At 43.6% G+C, this 22,651-nt stretch overlaps 1 protein-coding gene across 1 annotated transcript in view; it reads right to left on the bottom strand.

The window, feature by feature from the left end:
• Positions 1-22,651, bottom strand: part of LOC130118683 (zinc finger protein 236-like) — a 139,983-nt gene that overhangs the window by 44,395 nt on the left and 72,937 nt on the right. Inside the window, exon 16 of the mRNA XM_056287124.1 lies at positions 1,956-2,095. Within this exon, the coding sequence (XP_056143099.1) occupies positions 1,956-2,095 (140 nt within the window). The remainder of the gene's footprint in view (positions 1-1,955; positions 2,096-22,651) is intronic.

The raw sequence follows: 22,651 nt of genomic DNA on the forward strand, positions 1-22,651 counted from the left end.
TCTGCTGGAAGGCCACCAGTTCTCTGTGTTTGTGGACCACAAGCTGCTAACATTCGCCATGGCCAAATCCATCGAGCCGTGGTTTGGGCGCCAGCAGGGCCAGCTCTCTTACATCTCAGAGTTCACCACTGACATCCGGGACGTCGCCGGCAAGGACAATGTCGTCGCCGACTGCCTCTCCCGGGCGATGTTGGGGGCCGTCCACTTGGGACTTGACTACAAAGCCATGGCTGCAGACCAGGCTGCTGACACAGAAGTGCAGGCCTACCGGACTGCTGACACCGACCGGGCTGCAGTTGAAGGATGTGCTGTTCGACGACGCTGGGGCCACACTTCTCTGTGACATTTCCACGGGTCAGCCCCGGCCCATGGTGCCCACGGGCTGGCAGCAACGGGTTTTTGACGCCATCCATGGCCTTTCACACCCAGGCATGAAGGCATCAACGAAGTTGGTGGGGGCCAAGTTTGTGTGGCATGGCCTCAGGAAGGATGTCAAAGACTGGACAGGCACCTGCATGGCATGTCAGCGCTCCAAGGTTCACCACCACACCAAGGCACCCCTGGCGCTGTTCCCAGTGCCTGGGAGGCATTTTGACCATGTCAATGTGGACCTAGTAGGACCTCTTCCCTCCTCCTGTGGTTTTACTCATCTCCTTACCATGGTGGACAGGACCACTAGTTGGCCAGAGGCTATTCCGTTGTCAACCACCACGTCTGCTGAGGTGGCCTGGGCGTTCATCGGGTCCTGGGTAGCCCGGTTTGGCATGCCATCTGATCTCACTTCTGAGCGGGGCCCGCAGTTCACACCCGAGCTCTGGACTGCAGTCACTGAAGCCTATGTGAGCAGTTTCATCATTCCATGAAGGCTGAAGAGCACCCTTCTATGAAGCTAGAGCTAGCTACTGTCTCTTCGGGCCAGCCTCACAGACAGTGGCTGGGTCGACCGGCTCCCATGGGTCATGCTTAGCCTGTGGACCGCCCCTAAGGAAGACCTCCAGTCTTCGTCAGCCGAGCTGGTTTATGGCCAGCCACTGCGGGTTCCAGGGGAATTTCTCCCAGACAGCGCGGCACCGTGGTCTGCTGCCCGCCAACGGGCTGTGTTCCAGGATGCTGCCGGCGTTTTCACTCCAGTCCCAACTTCGTGGCATGGCCTCCCTCAGTCTTACATCCCCAAGGACTTGCAGTCGGCTGGGTACGTCTTCATCCGGCATGATGCCCACCGTACCCCCCTGCAGCCCCCCTACAATGGCCCCTTCTGTGACCTGATGGCGGGGGCTAAGAACCTTGTTGTGGATGTTGGTGGTAAGCAGGAGTGGGTTTCAGTGGATCGCCTCAAGCCGGCTCACCTGGACTTGGACAGGCCAGTTCAACTGGCCCACCCCCCTCGGCGTGGACGCCCCCCTGCCCCTACACCCATCAAGAGGAGCCGTTTTGGCTGCATTATTCGTCCCCCACCACATTTTTTTTTCTTTTTGTCATGGTGAATTCTGGGGGAGGGCTTGTGTAGTGACCTACTTGCAGGTTAGATATTCACCATTCGGGCCAGAGACGGTCCTTTTAAGACAGTGGGCGGGGGTTAGCAAAGGGTATTGTGGGTAGACACAAGGCTGAGGTTTTTAGAGAATGAACTGCTGACTTAGTTTTTGTTGGAGGAAATAAATGACCCCACAGCTTTGTGGTCAAAAGGAGAAGTGGTCTCGTCTCCTTTCTTTCATCCGCCACATTATTATCATTATTGTGAATTTGGGCTGTACAAAAAAACTTGACCAATTAAAACTGTAATTACGAGATTTTCAAACCACCTCAGGCCTAAAATTCAGAAAATTTAAATTAAAAGACTTAAGGACCTGCAGAAACCCTGTTACTCACACCTCAACCTGCCTAAAGGGTTGCATTGTTAAAACAGATAAGTGCAGAGGAAAACCTTGCAGCAGGCCTTGAAAGACAGGACTCACCACCTCTGCGCTAGGCACATGGAGTAGGTTCTGGGGGTGGTAGCTAGACGACAGGGCCTGAGACTCCAAGGTGCTAGAGTCCTGAAGCTGCTGGACTGTGGAAAACTGAGGCTGAGAGTAGCCTTCTGTGATGTTGAAACCTAGGAGAAACCACAAAATATAAGCAAGTGATATACATTTTCACATGCCAACTTTACTTGCACACCAACTCAACTAGTTTGAGTTATTATTGGAACTCCAAATGCATAAATGCCATATTCTTATGACAAATTCTTAGACAGTGCAATTTTATTATTTAGAGATGAACTTCAGATTCATCTGTAAATAATAAAATTGCTGGAAATCGAAGGTGTATTGCTGAATGTTATCAGCGCAAGTTGGGTGTGAGATAGAAGAGAAAAAGGAATTCTGGAGTGAGTTGGATGACGTGGTGGAGAGGGTACCCAAGGAGGCGAGAGTGATGATTGGAGCGGACTTCAATGGATATCTTGGTGAAGGGAACAGAGGTGATGGGTAGGTTTGGTGTCAAGGAGAGAAAAGTGGAAGGACAGATGGTGGTGGACTTTGTGAAAAGGTTCGAAATGGCTGTGGTGAATACATATATCAAGAAGAGGGAAGCACACAAGGTGACGTACAAGAGTGGAGGGAAGTGCACAAAGGTGGGCTATATCTTATGTAAAAGGCACGATCTAAAAGGGATTGGAGACTGCAATGGGTGACAGGGGAGAACGTAGCTAGGCAGCATCGGATGGTGGTCTGTAAGATGACTTTGGAGACCAAGAAGAGGAAGCGAGTGAAAGCAGAGCCAAAGATCAAATGGTGGAAGTTGAAGAAGGAAGACTGTTGTGTGCAGTTCAGGGAGGAGTTAAGTCAGGCACTGGGTGGTAGTGAAGAGTTGCCGGATGGCTGGGCAACCACTGCAGAAATAGTGAGGGAGACAGCTAGGAAGGTACTTGGTGTGTCATCAGGACAGTGGAAGGAAGACAAGGAGACTTGGTGGTGGAATGAGAAAGTAAAGCAAATTATACAGAGGAAGAGGTTGGCAAAGAAGAAGTGGGATAGTCAGAAAGATGAAGAAAGACAGGAGTACAAGGAGATGCAGCATAAAGTGAAGAGAGAGATGGCAAAGGCAAAGAAAAAGGCGTATGGTGAGTTGTATGAGAGGTTAGACACTAAGGAAGGAGAAAAGGACTTGTATCGATTGGCTAGACAGAGGGACCAAGCTGCGAAGGATGTGCCATAAGTTAGGGCGATCAAGGATAGAGTTGGAAATGTGCTGACAAGAGAGGAGAGTGTGCTGAGAAGGTGGAAGGAGTACTTTGAGGGGCTGATGAATGAAGAAAATGAGAGAGAGAGAAGGTTGGATGATGGAGGGATAGTGAATCAGTTAATCAGGAAGTGCAGTGGATTAGCAAGGAGGAAGTGAGGGCAGCTATGAAGAGGATGAAGAGTGGCAAGGCAGTTGGTCCTGATGACATATCTGTGGAGGCACGGAGATGTTTAGGAGAGATGGCAATGGGGTTTTCAGACCCTGCCAACCCTAAAGAATAAAAATGAGTAGTCCTTTTTGCGTGCATGCGCATACAATTTTTTTTTTGTGTTTGCGTGCGTGCCGAAAGTACACGCTGAAAAAAAAGACATCACACACTACATTGTGAAAAAACACTTATTTATTGAATACTGAAATCAAAAAAACAAAACCGCCAGTCATTGGGATTCATGACTGTTCACCATGTTAGTAGGCTTGCATCAGGTAAAAAAAAAAATCAGTTTGAAGTCCAAAATAAATTAAAACGTCTTATGGAGGCCTAAAATCACACAAGCATTTTTAAAAAAAAATTTGTATAAATTTATTTCTAGTTTTTCCCCTTATCCCACCCGATTAACCCAATGGCATATGGCCGGAACTCTTGTCGAATAACTCCCCTGGCTCACGTTTCTACAAGAAGGAGATAGTCATAATACCAGCTTCCTTCAAACGCGTGTCAGCTGCTCTCGCTATTTTACAAGCTGAAGCCTCACATGGATTGCATTACCTTCAGGCTTCGAAGGAGACGTAGGGAGAATGCTTTCGGTTGCTTGGCTGGAACGCCCGGATGGGCCAGAGTCGCTGGAGAATGATGAGTCCCCGAACACTACACCGATCTAAACCCACTATCCCTCAAGTAAGGATGGCTTAATGAATGCCTTACCCCGTGGACGCTCTGGCCGTGACCGGTTACGGCGAGTCTGGGATACGAACCTCCCAGCCACATGACAAGCGGTTTGTAAGAATGGCGATTTATTCTGCTCGGCCATCACAGCGGCCAAGCATTTATTTTAAAGGCAGCTCTTTTGCGTATTTTGGACTATCAACTCGTAGTCGTGTATTTTGGTCTCAAAATGCGGAGTGACTACGCAGAATGCGTAGAGGTCGGCAGATGTGGGTTTTTAACTATATTGTTTAACACAATCTTGGAAAGTGAGAGGACGCCTGAGGAGTGGAGAAGAAGCATACTGGTACCGATTTTCAAGAACAAGGGCGATGTGCAGCACTGTAGCAACTACAGAGGTATAAAGTTGATCAGCCACAGTATGAAGATATGTGAAAGAGTAATAGAAGCTAGGTTAAGAGGGTTGATGATTAGCGAGCAGCAGTATGGTTTCATGCCATGATAGAGCACCACAGATGTGATGTTTGCTTTGAGAATGTTGATCAAGAAGTATAGAGAAGGCCAGAAGGAGTTACATTGTGTCTTTGTAGATTTAGAGAAAGCATACGACAGGGTGCCGAGAGAGGAGGAGGGGTATTGTATGACGAAGTCAGGAGTTGCAGAGAAGTATGTAGGAGTGGTGCAGGATATGTATGAGGGAAATGTGACAATGGTGAGGTGTGCAGTTGGAATGACAGATGGGTTCAAGGTGGAGGTGGGATTACATCAAGGATAGGCTCTGAACCCTTTCTTGTTTGCAATGGTGATGGACAATTTGACGGACAAGATCAGGCAGGAGTCTCCGTGGACGATGATGTTCGCAGATGACATTGTGATCTGTAGCAAGAGTAGGGTGCAGGTTGAGGAGACCTTGGAGAGGTGGAGGTATACATTGGAGAGAAGAGGAATGATAGTCAGTAGGAGCAAGATGGAATACCTATACGTGAATGAGAGGGAGGACAGTGAAACGGTGAGGATGCAAGGAGTAGAGGTGACGAAGGCATATGAGTTTAAATACTTGAGGTCAACTGTCCAAAGTAATGGGGAGTGCAGGAGAGAGGTGAAGAAGAGAGTGCAGGCAGGTTGGAGTGGGTGGAGAAGAATGCCAGGAGTGATTTGCGACAGAAGGGTACCAGCAAGAGTTAAAGGGAAGGTTTACAAGATGGTTGTGAGACCAGCTATGTTATATGGTTTGGAGACAGTGGCACTGACGAAAAGACAGCAGGTGCAGCTGGAGTCGGCAGAGTTGAAGGTGCTAAGATTTTCACTGTGAGTGATGAAGAAGTACAGGATTAGGAACGATTATATTCGAGGGACCGCTCAAGTTGGATGGTTTGGAGACAAAGCAAGAGAAGCAAGATCGAGATGGCTTGGACATGTGTGGGGGAGAGATGCTGGGTATATTGGGAGAAGGATGCTGAATATGGAGCTGCCAGGGAACAGGAAAAGAAGAAGGCCAAAGAGGAGGTTTATGGATGTGGTGAGGGAAGACATGCAGGTGGCTGGTGTGACAGAGGAAGATGCGGAAGACAGGAAGAAATGAAAACGGATGATCCGCTGTGGCGACCCCTAACGGGAGCAGCCAAAAGTAGTAGTAGTAGTAGAGATTAACTTTATATAAAACTCTTGACCTCATGCTAGTCTAGGAAAGAAAGCACCCTAATGCAAAAGCATTTCACAGCAGATGAAAGTTGCCGACTCTGCAAAAATGAATTTAGAGAGTCATAGATCTACCACTCAACAGGACGAGATTATGAACAAGATGACTGCTATCACTGATTCACAATCATCCACCTTCTGCACAATACAGCAAAAAAAGAGGTAGCAACTTGGCCAACTGGCAGACAGGATGAGTTTACCACTTTTAAATGGCAGTACTTTCAGCACTGTTACATTTATTAGAGTGTCTGACACTATAGAGCTTATTGCCTGTCTGGTTTCAGTAAGAAGATAATAAATAGGTCTTACAACGTCAATACAAAAGCAATGTATGGATTATAGTTAAAAAAAAAGAGGCTGAATGCATGAATTCAAATCTAGACTTACAATTCATGCTCAATCACCATGTAATCAATGTACTTGGCTCCCAGTAGACACTGAGGCCTAGCCAAGAACCTTTTTTACGACAAAAACACATTTGAGTTGAACAACATTTGAATGGCTGAAAATCACAGTGAGTTTGAGGGGACACTGATGTATGTTGTATGTTCAAGACCACCTTGTGATTTTGGGCTATACAAATAAACTTGACTTGGCTGTATGCATACTATGATATCGATCATACTATGGAGGGGATTTAAACTCTGAGCTGATAGATAGGATTATAGTTCTTACTGAGACAATGGAAAAATCAGAGCAATCGAACAAATGTAACCACACTTTAACGCCTGCCATGGATTCGGACAGTTCAACGTAACAGACTGGCAACACAAATTTCTTGGCATTGCAGGAACTTGGTACTTTTAATGAACTAACCAACCATATGGCAGTGAAGGCAATTTGGGCTTAGTGTCCTACCAAGGATAGAGGTAAAAGAAGAGAAAAAGAGAGTGCTTCCTTCCACACACGCAATATGTAACAGCAGTTACAGACTGGCGGAACTGGAAAATTCCCTTATTAACACTTTTATATTTATCTAAAAAAAAGTTTCACTATACTGATTTCCAGTTTGTTAATCCTGGATTTGCTGATTCATTCATTCTTTCTGTGGTTAGGGGGCTAGTTGTTAAAATCACATCTTTCTGTATCTATGACCCTAGACGATAAATGCATCCAGCAAAATACTTGACTAAGGTATGCTTGATGAAATCATTTTAAATTCTGAAGTATAACACAGTGATTACAGTAATTTTGAGTAAAGAAATACTGTATAAGTCACCATCCCCATCTTGACTGTCCCATCCCACCACTCTAAAGAGAAAGCCTGATATGGCTGATGAGTATAACAGGCAGATAAGTATGAAATCTGAGATCTTTAAAAATAAAATATAAAAAAGAAAACATTAAATATAGCATAAAACCAAAATAAAATGAATCCCATTGCAACTATTATAAGTTCAGGTTAGGTTGCGTAAGTTTAACTAGACTTAGTAATTAAACTTGGAAATTAAACAGATGGGCAAATATATTGGGCTGCAAAAAGGAGAAACAATCTATAAATGACCCCCAGGTTTGAATTAATTCACCCTCTCTGCTTGATAACGCATATCTTGACTTTCACCGACAGAGGCAGCTCATTTGAACCCACACCAACTATACAGTATATGGAAGGGGGAATGGAAGTGTTTCTGATCCTGCAGGAGAAATAACTCGGCAAGAAAGGTAGAGAGGACTAAATTATCTATTTGGGAGTGTGACAGGCATATAATCCTTAGAGGAAGATTAAAGAGGGCAATTTGGGATCAAGATTTAATGTTGTTTACTATCTCAGATAAAGAGTCAAATATGGCCTGTCAGTAAAGACCAGCTGACACCAGTCAAGAAGGACACTCCTCCTCCTGAGCCAGGGGCAGCATGGCTCATGGCTCAGGCGGTAGAGCGGGTCATCTAGTAATCGGAAGGTCGCTGGTTCGATTCCCGGCTCCTGCAGAGAGTGTGTCGAAGTGTCCTTGAGCAAGACAATGAACCATTAACTGCTCCTGATGAGCAGGTTGGAACCTTGCATGGCAGCCTCCGCCATCAGTATATGAATGTGTGACTGAATGGGTGAATGTGAGGCATACATTGTAAAGCACTTTGAGTGGTCGGTAGACTAGAAAAGCACTATATAAATGCAGTCCATTTACCATTCCTATTCATTACAATATAAACCCCTCACACCTCCTTCTAGCTTTGAATCAACACACACCTATTGAATGAGCCACAACTTTTTAGAATACTGTTTTAATAAAAGTCTCACTGTTTTAATACCAGACTCACATTTTCTATGGGAAAAAGGCACTTGAGGCCTTTGAGAGCAATGCTAAACACGGCGCATTTAATATTTGACAGGTATCAGCTGGAGTTCTCTGTAGGGCTTTTTACACAGCCTTTCCAAGGAGGGAACATTGCGCCTCGTCGTTCTGTGTAAAACATACAAACACGGAATGGGGGGGTTATTGTTGTTCTGGCGTTAAGTCGGCAGCAGAGGCAGTCACAGAGCTGAATCAACGTCTGTGTAAAAGGGTCAGCCACCAGGAATGCTGGCGTGCTATGTAAAAATCACACACCAGGACAGCATTTTTTTTCCCCATTTTCATTTTCAGCCTTTGGTTCAGTGTAAGGGGCATCCAGGTAGCATGGCGGTCTATTCCGTTGCCTACCAACATAGGGATTGCCGGTTCGAATCCCGGTGTTACCTCAGGCTTGGTCGGGTGTCCCTACAGACACGACTGGCTGTGTCTGCTAGTGGGAAGCCGGATGTGGGTATGTGTCCTGGTTGCTGCACTAGCGCCTCCTCTGGTCGGTCGGGGCACCTGTTTGGGAAGAGGGGGAACTGGGGGGAATAGTGTTACCCTCCCACGCGCTATGACGTGAAACTCCTCACTGTCAGGTGAAAAGCAGCTGGTGACTCCACATGTATCAGAGGAGGCATGTAGTAGTCTGCAGCCCCCCCTGGATCAGCAGAGGGGGTGGAGCAACGACCAGGACGGCTTGGAAAATAGGGTAATTGGCCAAGTAAAATTGGGGGGAAAAGGGGGTCTTCATTACAGCAGTATTGCAGGATGTCTATGTAAAAACACCTTGTGTGCTACAGATGATACTTGACTCATGTTAATTGACTCACCGCTATGCTTCTGTGCTGGTGTGTGCTAGCCCTAAGAGAGCAGCATAGGGCAGAGTCAAACTATATGCCGTGGCCTTCTTACACCTGCCACATCAACAGCTTATTTCAGGCTTAATTTTAGGCACCCTTACCATAGTCCAGCATATGTTTTGAACAAACTTAAGATGAATAAAGCTGTAGTGGGCACATATGAAGGAAGAATGGATTCTGTTGGGTGGCACAGTGGCGCAGTGGTTAGCATGGTCACCTCACAGCAAGAAGGTCCTGGGTTCGACCCACGGGGTAGTCTAACCTTGGGGGTCGTCCCAGGTCATCCTCTGTGTGGAGTTTGCATGTTCTCCCCATGTCTGTGTGGGTTTCCCAAGTGTGATCTGGTTTCCTCCCACAGTCCAAAGACATGTGGGTCAGGTGAATCGGCCATACTAAATTGTCCCTAGGTGTGAATGTGTGTCTGTCTGTCGGCCCTGTGATGGACTGGCGGCCTGTCCGTGTCTCCCCGCCTGCCGCCCAGTGACTGCTGGGATGGGCTCCAGCATCCCCGCAACGCTGACAGTAGGATAAGTGGTTTGGATAATGGATGGATGGATGGATTCTGTTCAATTCTGCCTCTCATCTTGCAACTCGTAATCTAAGTCTGACTCCCACTGATGACTCACTCAGCATGACAGACACGTAAAAGAAATAACACATTGTTTTTGGTGACCCCCCCTTTTTCTCCCCAATTGCACTTGGCCAAATACCCAACTCTTCTGAGCCATCCCAGTCACTGCTCCACCCCCTCTGCTAATCCGGGGAGGGCCGCAGACTACCACATGTCTCCTCCGATACATGTGGAGTCACCAGCCGCTTCTTTTCACCTGACAGTGAAGAGTTTCGCCAGGGGGATGTAGCACATGGGAGGATCACGCTATTCCCCTCAGTTCCCTCTCCCCCCCAAACAGGTGCCCTGATCAACCAGAGGAGGCACTAGTACAGCGACCCGGACACAAACCCACATCCGGCTTCCCACCAGCAGACACTGTAAATTGTGTCTGTAGGGACGCCCGACCAAGCCGGAGGTAACACGGGGATTTGAACTGGCAATCCCCATGTTGGTAGGCAATGGTATAGACTGCTCCGTGAGTCAGATGCCGAAACAACACATTTTAAATAAATATTTACCTCCAGGTTTTGGGAGAAAACTGGGGAAGCCAATAAATGCTTTTCTTGTAAAAAAAAGAAAAGCTGATTCTTTGATAGAAAAAGAACCAAATATTTTATTCATAAAGTCCTTAAATGACTACTTTCCCTTCTTTATGTCAAAGGTATTTTCATTCAGGAGCGAGGGAACGAGGTTATTGTTACACGGTGCCAGATTTGGAGTCACTTGTAGTTAGGTTTTCAAAGAATGGTTGGTTACACTTTATTTTACGGTTCGGAGGGGGTTGGAAATTACCTAGTAATTTCCTAGTAATGAGGTGGTAATTATCACGTAATTTCTTAGAAATAAGGTTGAAATTACCTTGTAATTTTGGTTAGAGTTAGGGAGGGTTACGGTTAGTTGTAAAATTACCTGTAAAAATTACCACCTTATTACTAGGAAACGACCCCCTAAAATAAAGTATTACTGAATGTTTTTTGAAGAAATTTTGTCAAACATTCATTTCCACAAATCTGATATGTCCAACTGTAGACAGCAGGAGAGAGGACCGAGCTGTCATGTCCAGTTAGAGTCGGTGGAAAAAGCTACAGGTTGGAGGATGACTGATAGAAATAAGGAAAGGATGTGTGAAACAATTGTTCACATCTGTAAAACTGCTGAGGACATTACCTTGAGGGAGATAAATCTGATGTATAAACTTCTCAGCACATCACTACCTCAAATGTTGGGCTGGAATTTAGCTTGCTTCATCTCATACTAAGAATAGTTGGTCTGTGTTTTGTGTAGTAATTTTTAAGCTTAATTGGTTTACTCTGAGATGGGGAAGTTGCATACTTTTCACCTAAATTGAGCTAAATTGACTACATTGAAAACTTTCAACTATCTATTGCACTCTGTTCACCAGGATAATTTCTCCACAGAAACTTACTTGTTAGTATTTCAGACTGTTGGGAGAACTTTTCATCTGAAAAACAGGTACGGCATATCTTATTCAGTTGGCTCTAAGCAAGACTTCTCTTAAGGGAGTTTGGATGATGGCTGAGGGCCAATAAGATGTATTTATCTGTAAGCTTTCTGTAGATGACGTAACTACTTATCCAGGTGCCTTGTAATCCTTTACACAAGAAAATGAATGGAATGTCTACTTTCTCCCATTGAAAAAGATATGGATACAATTCTGGATTTCAGATGCATAACAAATTCATCCAGTTTAATTTCAGAGCTGTTCCACACCAAAATAAAACAAAAATATCATCAATGGGACACGAGTAAAACTTTGTCCTTCTTATATGGATTGTCACTGTCTTCGTCAAATTTTCTCATACCCATTGTTGTAGCATGAACTTGTAAAAAGTATTCATTCTTAGTAGGTGGTCTGAGATTCACATTAACAAACACTATATCTCTCTGTTTTGAGGTCATCTTGATTAGGAATGTTTGTATACAGGGCTGACATCTAAAGTCACAAACCAATCTTTGTCAGTAATAGTCTGCAATATTTCAATTTTATTTAGAAAAGCTGTTCTATCTTTTATATGAGGGGAGCTTAGTCACTGATGATTGAATGTGATGGTCAATGAATTTCAATACTTTTTCACTTAAGCATCCAATGCAAGAAACAATATGACTAATGTGAATATTTGTCAAGGATTCATTAATTTTCGGTAAACTATAAATTACTGAGTGAAATACACATCCTAGACTCGCCACCTTAATGTGGTGGAGTGGTTTGTGTGTCCCGGTGATCCTGGGAGCTGTGTGGTCGGGGTAAATAGCCCCTGGTAGGGTCTCCCAAGGCAAATTGGTCCCAGGGGAGGGGCCAGACTATGAGTGATTCCCAAGAACCCAATGAAATTACACCAGCAGTTACAGCACCTTGCCCAGAAAAGGGAAACTGGGGCCCCCTCCTGGAGCCAGACCTGGGAAAGGACCTTGCCATTGAGCGTCTGGTGGCCAGGCCACCATACCTTCGCCGACTAAGGGGCCAGCCCGAAAAAACAACATGGAGCCACCACCCCGTGGACCCACCACACACGGGGATGAGCATTGGGGTAGGATGCAAAGCAGGCCAGGTGGCAGGCAAAAGAGGGGTCCAGGGCGTGCCGACTTCCAGCATCGCAGATTGGTCCTCGGGATGTGGAATGTCACCTCTCTGGCAGGGAAGGAGCCTGAGCTGGTATGGGAGGTGGAGCGGTACCAACTAGATATAGTTGGACTCACCTTCACCCATAGCATGGGCTCTGGAACCAAATTCCTGGACAGGGGCTGGACTCATTACTTTTCCAGTGTTGGCCAAGGTGACAGGCGCTGGGCTGGTGTGGGGATACACACAAGTCCCTGGTGGAGTGCCACCATGTTGGAGTTCTCCCCAGGGAATGAGAGGCTCGCTTCTATATGACTGCGAGTCGCTGGGGGGAAGGATCTGACTGTTGTGTGTATTTATGCACTGAATAGCAGTTTGGAGTATCCGGCCTTCTTGGAGTCTCTGGGTGGTGTCCTGGATAGGGCTCTGCCTCGGGACTCTGTTGTTCTGCTGGGGGCTTCAACGCTCATGTGGGCAAAGACGGAGAAACCTGGAGGGGTTGATTGGGAGGAACAGCCTCCCTGATCTGAACCCGAGCGGTGACTTGTTATTGGACTTCTGTGCGAGTCATGGATTGGCCATAACAAACACCACGTTTGAACATAAGGTAGTTCATAAGTGTACTTGGTACCAGAACACTTCAGGCCAAAGATCGATGATAGACTTTGTGGTCGTCTCATCAGATCTGTGACCTTATGTTTTATGTTGCTGGGGAGATGGACGTCTGGAGTGCCCTATTTAGCTTGCTGCCACCACGACCCGACCCTGGAGAAGCGGTTGAAGATGAATGAACTTTAAGGAACTTAAATTCATTTTTCATAAACTGAATGTTCTCCAATCCCAAATTCAAAAGGGAATCTAAGTGTTTGGTAAGTGATTTAAAGCTTTTGAGTTCTGATTCAAATTTAGGCCATTATCAGGGCTGAGTACTTGCTAGTTTCACTCTCTGAGCTTCAATAGCTGGGTCAGCAGACGTGGGTTGCACCCTCTATTGCTTTCTTTGTCGTGAAAATCAGATGGGGATGGGATTTTCACTAACAGTTTATAAATGAGATTTAACTAAAATCAGCAGAACAAGCTCTGATCTTGAACATAGGACACTGCAGTTGGTTTGTCAGTGATTTAAAACTTGTTTTGAGTTTTGATTCCTGACAGTAATAGAATCAGTGTTTGGCTAGGGCTGCTGGCCAATCCTCAGCTTTATTGCTGCTAGATATGTCAGCTGCCTTTGAAATGACTGACCACCAAATCCTCTTCTCCACACTCACTGAGCTTGGTATGTCAGGATCTGCCCTCCACTGGTTCATGTCCTATCTCTCAGGGAAATCTTTTAGTGTATCTTGGAGGGGAGAAGTGTCCAAACCGCACAGCTTATCCACAGGGGTATCTCAAAGGTCAGTGCTCGGTCCCCTTGCCTTCTCAATATACACCACTCACTTGGTGCAATCATCCGCTCCCATGGCTTCTCATACCATTGCTATGCTGATGATACCCAGCTCTTCCTATCATTCCAGCCAGATGACCTCAGTCTCAGCACAGATATTGTCATGCCTTGCTGATAATCTCTGCATGGAAAGAAAGAACGCCACCTTCAGCTTAACCCATCTAAGACTGAGTTCCTTGTCATCCCAGCCAGTCCATCCTTAAAAAAATAGATCAATATCCAGCTCAGATCAACCAAACTCATGCCCACAAAGTCTGCCCAAAACCTGGGTGTCATGACTGATGACCAACTAACTTTGAAGAAGCAAGACTGTTGTGTGCAGTTCAGGGAGGAGTTAAAACAGGCACTGAGTGGTAATGAAGAGTTGCCAGATGGCTGGGCAACCACAGCAGAAATAGTGAGGGAGACAGCTAGGAAGGTACTTGGTGTGTCATCAGGACAAAGGAAGGATGAAAAGGAGAGACTTGGTGATGGAATGAGGAAGTACAGCAAAGTATACATAGGAAGAGGTTGGCAAAGAAGAAATGAGATAGTCAGAGATGAAGAAAGTAGACAGGAGTACAAGGAGATGGAGTGTAAAGCGGAGAGAGAGGTGGCAAAGGCAAAGGAAAAGGCGTATGGTGAGTTGTATGAGAGGTTAGACACTAAGTAAGGAGAAAAGGACTTGTACCGATTGGCTAGACAGAGGGACTGAGCTGGGAAAGATGTGCAGCAGGTAAGGGCAATCAAGGATAGAGATGGAAATGTGTAGACAAGTGAGGAGAGTGTGTTGAGAAGGTGGAAGGGGCTGATGAATGAAGAAAATGAGAACGAAGGAAGGCTGGATGATGTAGGGATCATGAATTAGGAAATGAGGACAGCTATGAACAGGATGAAGAGTGGAAAGGCAGTTGCTCCAAATGACATACATGTGCAGGCATGGAGATGTTTAGGAGAGATGGCAGTGGAGTTTTAAGCTAGATTGTTTGACACAATCTTGGAAAGTGAGATGATGCCTGAGTAGTGGAGAAGTAGTATACTGATACTGATTTCAAGAATAATGGCGATGTGCAGAACTGTAGCAACTACAGAAGTATAAAGTTGATCAGTCACAACATAAAGATATGGGAAAGAGTAACAGAAGCTAGGCTGAGAGGAAAGGTGATGATTAGTGAGCAGAAGTATGGTTTCATGCCATGAAAGAGCACCACAGATGCAATGTTTGCTTTGAGAATGTTGATTGAGAAGTATAGAGAAGGCCAGAAGGAGGTACGTTGTGTCTTTGTGGATTTAGAGAAAGCATATGACAGGGTGCCAAGAGAGGAGGTACGTATTATATGAGGAAGTCGGAAGTTGCAGAGAAGTATTTAGGAGTGGTGTAGGATATGTATGAGGGCAGTGTGATAGTGGTGAGGTGTGCGGTTGGAATGACAGATGGGTTCAAGGTGGAGGTGGGATTACATCAAGGATTGGCTTGATGGACAGGTTGACAGATGAGATCAGGCAGGAGTCTCTGTGGACTATGATGTTTGCGGATGACACAGTGATCTGTAGAGAGAGCAGGGTGAAGGTTGAGGAGAGCCTGGAGAGGTGTAGGTATGCACTGGAGAGAAGAGGAATGAAAGTCAGTAGGCGCAAGACGGAATACATATGCATGAATGAGAGGGAGGACAGTGGAATGGTAAGGATGCAAGGAATAGAGGTGACGAAGGCATATGAGTTTAAATACTATGGGTCAACTGTCCAAAGTAACGGGAGTGCAGAAGAGAGGTGAGTGCAGGCAGGGTGGAGTGGGTGGAGAAGAGTGTCAGGAGTGATATGTAACAGAAGGGTACCAGCTAGAGTTAAAGGAAAGGTTTACAAGATGGTTGTGAGACCAGCTATGTTATAAGGTTTGGAGACGGTGGCATTGACGAAAAAACAGGAGGCGAAGCCGGAGGTAGCAGAGTTGAAGATGCTAAGATTTTCATTGGGAGTGATGAAGAAGGACAGGATTAGGAATGAGTATTTTAGAGGGACAGCTCAGGTTAGACGGTTTGGAGACAAGGCAAGATTGAGATGGCTTGGACACGTGTGGGGGAGAGATGCTGGGTATATTGGGAGAAGGATGCTGAATATGGAGCTGCCAGGGAACAGGAAAAGAGGAAGGCCAAAGAGGAGGTTTATGGATGTGGTGAGAGAGGACATGCAGGTGGCTGGTGTGACAGAGGAAGATGCAGAGGACAGAAAGTGATGGAAATGGATGATCCACTGCGGCAACCCCTAACAGGAGCAGCCGAAAGTAGTAGTGGTAGATACTACTAAAATTGATGAAATAATCTAGTTGTAACACTGTGCTACAGCCTTAGCTGGTATTGCACTACTAATGTTTTACCATTACACTATGTCTGACACTCATGAAACAACCAGGTTGATGATGGTAACGTGAGTACTTTGCTTGGCAGAGGATGGGTTCAGTGAATATCGCAGCAAAAACAGGCAGTACAACAGCTTATTCCAATGAAGCAATTTATTAAAATAATCAACACTAATTATCAAACAAACTGATCAGGTACAATCAATAATGACCAGCAATATAATGATCAAGACACAAATGGTGATGTAAGGTAGTGAGGCTATGTGCAAATATTCCGCTGTAGGAATGAATGTGTAAGAGCAAAGTGTGTGCTAGGGTGAGAGCAGGTGTGTGTGGGTTTGAGTGCCACTATGCACTGAAGGGAGGAGGAGAGAAGGAGAGAGGCTGTGTGCGGGGGCACATGCGACAGGTGTACAAGATTAAGACAAAGGGAGTTTGAGGGAGAGAAAGAGAGAGAGCACATGCACAATCTATCTACAAAGGTAGCAAACAAAAGTAAGATAAACAGCCTAAGACCGAATTCTACGTGAATCACAGTGTGCACGCCTAAATCACCAATGACAAGGGATCCGGTCACCCTCTCTTCCTATGAAAACCGCGTGGCTTGTAGGAAAAATTAACCGGTTATAACAGCTGATTAGCGGATGAAAATGAGGTTGTCCTAAAGTAAAACCGGGGCCAGCAGTACTGTAAAGAAAACATGGTCTTTTGTTCTTTTATGCACATGGAATCCTCCACCAAAGAGAGCTAATTTCAATTCCACTGCGGTTTTTAAGGGTGAAATTGCATCACCACTTACAGTACTGCTGTATCCAATACTGTTACAGTAAAGGTGAGAAGATGGGTGGAGATTATCTGTGAGGTTGAGCAGGGAATTATGGGTATTATGGGCTGCAGGAAAGGCAGCTCCTACAATTGCAAGTATCTTGTACTACTATTCCACCACTGTTACAGAGTGACTAGTTTATCTAGCATACAGAGTATTAATGTCAATAGTGTTTGGAATTTTAAGCTTTGAATGGATTTGACTCTAATTAGAAGTTTCTGGTCAATGAAACAGTAATAAGTCCTAGTAAAAGAAAAATGGACTAGGGGAAAATAATGAATACTCGTGAAAGGGAGGATTATTTTGGGAAAGGTATGCATCAGATACCAAAACTATCAACTGTTTTCTTTTTCTTTTAAATGAACAGCTTTGGCAGTGAGAGATAATTAGAACCTTCAGTGAGCATACGTTGGTGGGAGATAAGGTCAGACACAAGAGCTATTAGTCTGGAAATGAATTGATGGATGTCTCCATTTGGTGCATAAATACAAGTATAACATTTGTCTGCAGGATATCAGAGACTGTCAAAAATCTCTGTAATGAGTCTGCAAAGAAGCAAAACTAGTTTTTTTAACTTAGTTTTTATTTCAATTTCAACAACTTAATACAACCAGATTCACAATTTTGCCTGCTGTTTTTTTTCCCAGCAGTACCTATATGGTTTACAGATAAGTTAACAAAAGGAAATTTAAAAAAAAATAGGGGGGGAAACCTTTAATTCAGCTTGAAATGTTAGTTGTTATGGTGGTATAAGTTAAAGACATGAATAATTAAAAAAGGAAAGGAGGGGTTGTGGTCAAGGAGGGAAGTTGTGGATGAACGTGTGTAGTGGTATGGGTGTGTGTATATGCATAACAAATAAGGTGAATTGAGAAGATCGAGATGCATGTATGATACATAATGTATACAAGTGTATAGAACACTTCATTGTCTCAATATAGCCATGGCCGGGCTCCACCATTTAATAAATATATCTTTCTGAAGTCTCAAAGAGTATGTTATTTGTTCCATCTGATATAGTTACCATACTTTCTCAGTCCACAAACTGTATGTTGGGGGGCCAAGTTTTAACCACTTAATTGTGATGCATTCAATTGCTGCTGTTAGTAATATTTGTAAAATATATTTTTTTGCTCTTCCATCAATCCCTTCCAACATTAATCCCAGTAATTCCATCTTTGGATCTTTTGTGAAGTTTTGGTGGAATATTTCTTCAAGTGCCTCAAACACCTCTTCCCAAAATGTTCTTAATTTAGGGCATGTCCGAAATATGTGGGTATGGTTGCCAATTTGTGTTCCACAGTTTATCCAGCATTTATTTGAGTGTGTTGGACCCATTTTATCCAATATTTCTGGTGTCTGAAAGAATCTCATAATTACCTTCCATTTGAATTCCCTCCATGTATTTGAATTGGTTACTAGATTTGCTTCAGTGCATATTTCTCCCCACATATCCTGTGGTATATCTGTATTCATTTCAGTTTCCATCTTCCTTTTATCTGCAGTGTATTATTCATATTCAAGCCTAAAAATATTTGGTCAACATGACATATGACTTTCTTATCCCTGATCCCTGTTTGTAATTTTATCAAGAACTCTCCAGTTGGAGTGGGCACCAATACTCTATTCTACTCTTTATGTTTTGTTTAAAAGTCCCTTAATTGTGAATATCTGAAAAAGTCTGTGTTAGGAAGCATGAATTCCTCTCTCAGCTGTTTAAATGAGTTAAGGATGCCATCCTTATTAAGTTGGTATAGATTAGCGAGTCCATGTTCTGACCATTTTCTTAAACCTGCATCTATATGGGAGGGTACAAAACCCTTTATAAATCTGATACTAGTAAGTACAGAAATTACTTTAGGCAATCCAAATGACAGTTTTATTTTCCTCCAGATTTTTAGTGTGACTGTAGTCCATTCACATATTTGAGTTTCTTTTAAGGGGACATCTAGGAAAGGCAAGGTCTGTAGGGGCTTCACACACAAGCTTTTTTCTATTTTAAGCCAGCGAGTACATGTAAGATCCTGAATCCATATTGTTAAAGGTTTTAACTGTGCAACCCAAAAATAATATCTTAGATTCGGGAGTTAGAGCCCTCCATGCAGTTTAGATAGCTGTAGTGTTCTTGGTCACTTTCCTTGCCATATACATTTTGAAACGAGCCTGTCTAATTTATCAAATATAGATTTAGGAATATCAATTGGTATCATCTGAAATGGATAGAGAAGCTTAGGTAGCACATTCATGCATATACTTTCAATAAGGCCAAACAGAGACCGGGGAAATGTCGACCACCGTTCCAAATCCTTACTGATATTTTGAATTATGCTTTTGTAATTTGCATCATATAGCTTTCCTAGCGATGGGGGGACTTGAATGCCAAGATATTTAATGCCGTATTTACGCCATTTAAACCCATTATGGAGTTTGACCGTTTGAGGAATTCCACCACTTATATCCATTGTCATTGTTTTGTCCACATTTACTATAGCCCGAGAAGTACCCTTATGTGGAAATAAGATCCTTTAAGTGTGGGATTGTTGTTGTAGGTCCGGCTATATATAAAAGCATATCATCTGCATATAAGGATAATTTGTTTTCTTCATTTATTGTCAGTACCTTTATGTTACTGTCGTCTCTAATAAGTTGTGCTAGTGGTTCAATACTAATATTGAACAGTAGGGGTGATAGAAAGCAACCCTGTCTGCAGCTACGTTCTATGGTAAAGCGGTCTGACAGGAGCCCATTAACTTTAACGGCAGCTTGTGGATTAGAACAGTGGTTCCCAACCTTGTTTATAAGAAAAGCTGAGCCCCCCACCCCCACCCCCCCCACCCAGCACACACACACCAAGAGAAAAGTGATTCATTCCAAATATCTATTTACAAAAATTAACATCAATTATAGTTTTTTTCCATCTTTATCTTCAATAAATGTCTTGTTTCAAGCCTCAGAACATCTGTGTTTAAAAGTGTCTTGTCTTGTATAAGCTTAACTTTTTTTTTCTTTTCACAACCTAACATAGTAGGCCTATTGTCATCTGACTCAGGCTCATTGAAACATCAGATTATTAATACTGTTGTCATCTTACAACCCAACAGAGTAGGCCTGTTGACATCTGACTCAGGCTCACTGAAACATCAAGTTAATGCTGTTGTCATCTTACAACCCAACAGAGCAGGCCTGTTGACATCTGACTCAGGCTCATTGAAACATCAACATAGTACTAGTTTTCATCTAACTTAGGCTCACTGAAACATCAACATATCAGTACTAGTTTTCATCTGACTCAGGCTCACTGAAACATCATATCTGTACTATTATCATCTGACTTAAGCTCACTGAAACAACAACATATTAGTACTGTTGTAATCTGACATCCTCATGCACATCATGTAAAGTTTAGAACACTGATTTTTGACAGACAGCAGGCCTATGTGTTATTTTGGCTCTAACAGTAACATTTTTACTGAGTCTGTACCATCCTGTTCATTCATAAACCAATAACACTTTGTTTGTTTTTTTGACAGGCAGTGTGTGTTATTTTGTTACACACAATAACGATAACTTCTTCCTTACAGTTTTTTACTTAGTCTGTGTCATCTTGTTCATTCAGACACTAATGGCCACATTGGGCTTGCATTCCTTTGACCAGGGATGGAATGTCAGGTGTGATGCTTGTGACAGCCAGCCTAAAGTCCTGGTGTACATCGAGTTTGCTGTGGGCTTTTGTTTTTATTGTTACAAGGGCACTGAAGGCTGTCTCAGACAGATATGTAGTGCTGAATGGGAGAATAACCCGCATGTGGCCCACACAGCCTCTCTACAATTTTCAGATGGGCGGGTTTGATAAGCTGCTCTCCAATAGTGTGTGGCTTTTTAGCCTTGGCAATTAATAGCCAACACTCAAATAAAGCCTCCGTGGCTCTGTGCAAATCACTGCCTGATTCTTCAAATGCTTTTCTGATGTCGGTGGATCTTTTTGACAGTGCCAACTGCTTTTTCCTCTCAAAAAATTCCTGACTTCCACCAATAGTCTCTTGATGTTTTGTCTCTTGGTGTTGTTTCATTTTGCTTGGCTTCATACTGTCATTAGCTAGTTTCTCACCACACATGACACATTCTGGCTGAAACTTGTCCTGTCCTTCCATAACACCAAACCTAAGGTAGCTCTCGAAATAAAGCCTAACTTTCTTTCTTGAGACTGAGTCATCCACACTTTTGCGTTTCTCAGCCATGTTGTTTCATTCTTAAAGTGCTGCTGCTGACTGCAGGAAAAAACAAAGATGCGCTAACATTAGCTGCTAGCTGAGTAACTACCTGACAACACTGCCTGCTCAGAGTTTTATAGCGCAGATTGACGGGTCACAGAGGTATGATTACTAGGTGTAGCCCAACTACCTTTTAGAAGGGGGGGGGGGCAAAAATGTATCTTTTAAAATATTTTTATATACAGACTTTTGTATAAAAAAAAATACCCAGGAAGTGAGTTATTGTGCTTTTATTTAACATGTGCACTTTGACAACCCCAGAGCAGAAAAGCCACACGCACCCCTGTGATCTTTGGTGCTTCCCCCTCAGAGCAGACAAAGCCTCGCGCACCCTTGGGCTCTCAGGCGCCACCCCAAGGGGTGTGCGGGCCCCAGCTTGGGAACCAATGGATTAGAATATAGTGTTTGTACCCACTTTATGAAATTAGGGCCAAATTGGAATCATTTCAGTGTTTGAAGCAAGTATTGCCAGGATACTTGATCAAATGCCTTCTGGGCATCGAGGGATAATACCATTGCTTCCTCCCCCTTGACTTTTGGATGAGTCATTAAATTTAACAGTCTTCTGATATTGTCCCCATAATATCAACCTGTGATAAACCCAGTCTGATCAGAATGAATAATTTCTGTGATAATTTTATTCACATGTCTCGATAGAATAGCTGTTAGTATATGTAGCTCTCAATTCAGTAGTGATATAGGCCTATATGACTGGCATTTGGGGGGGGGGGGTCCTTGCCTTCCTTATGTATTACAACTATTACAACTATTGTCGCCTCCCTCTAGGAGGGGGCCAAGGATCCAGATTGTAACGCATGGTGGTAAGCTTTTAACAGTAAAGGTGACACTATCTCTTTAAAAATTTCATAAAATTCATTAATATACTACATTGGATGATTGCTGGGTTTTTTATGTCTTAATGCTAACAATCTACTTGCCCTGTTACCATTTTCATAATATTTTTGATTGGTGAACCTTAAGTTGCCCCCAATCTTTTTGGTGATTAGGCTATTTAGATCTCTTCGTCCTTGTTTGAGTGCATTAACTAGATTGGAGGATGGTGTTCTTTTATGTTGTTTTGAGCTGTCTTATTTTGTCTTCTAATTCATGTTGTTTTGCGTCCCTTCTCTTTTTTTTCATGCTTGTAAATGAGATAATGCGACCTCTAATATAAGCCTTAGCACTCCCATAGAATGAGAGGTGATATTTCGGGTGAGATATTTGTATCTAAGTAGTTGTTTGGTTCAGTTGTTACAAATGAGATATATTCCTTATCATTTAAAAGTGATGCATTTAATTGCTGTTGTTTGCCTTTGACCAATGTTCCATGAGAGTGCTAGAGGTGCATGATCAGATAAAGTAATAGGTAAAATCTCTATGTCTTCTATCCTGTGTAGTTCTGCTTTGGGGGTGAAAAAATAACCAGCTCTAAGACTAAAGTTTAGAGTGGAACAGGAGGCATATCCATTTCATATTGATTTCCATAAAGTCTGATCTTTTAACATTTATTTTTTGTAAATGCACTATGGTGACTTTAAGATGGTGAAAGTGGGTAAAAATCTTGTTAAACATAGTGAAAGTACTAAAGTCTTTTACATTCCAGCTCACAAAGTTCAAAGCCCCTGCACTGAGATTAATG

This window comes from Lampris incognitus, chromosome 9, assembly GCF_029633865.1.
Source record: "Lampris incognitus isolate fLamInc1 chromosome 9, fLamInc1.hap2, whole genome shotgun sequence".
NCBI lineage: Eukaryota > Metazoa > Chordata > Actinopteri > Lampriformes > Lampridae > Lampris > Lampris incognitus.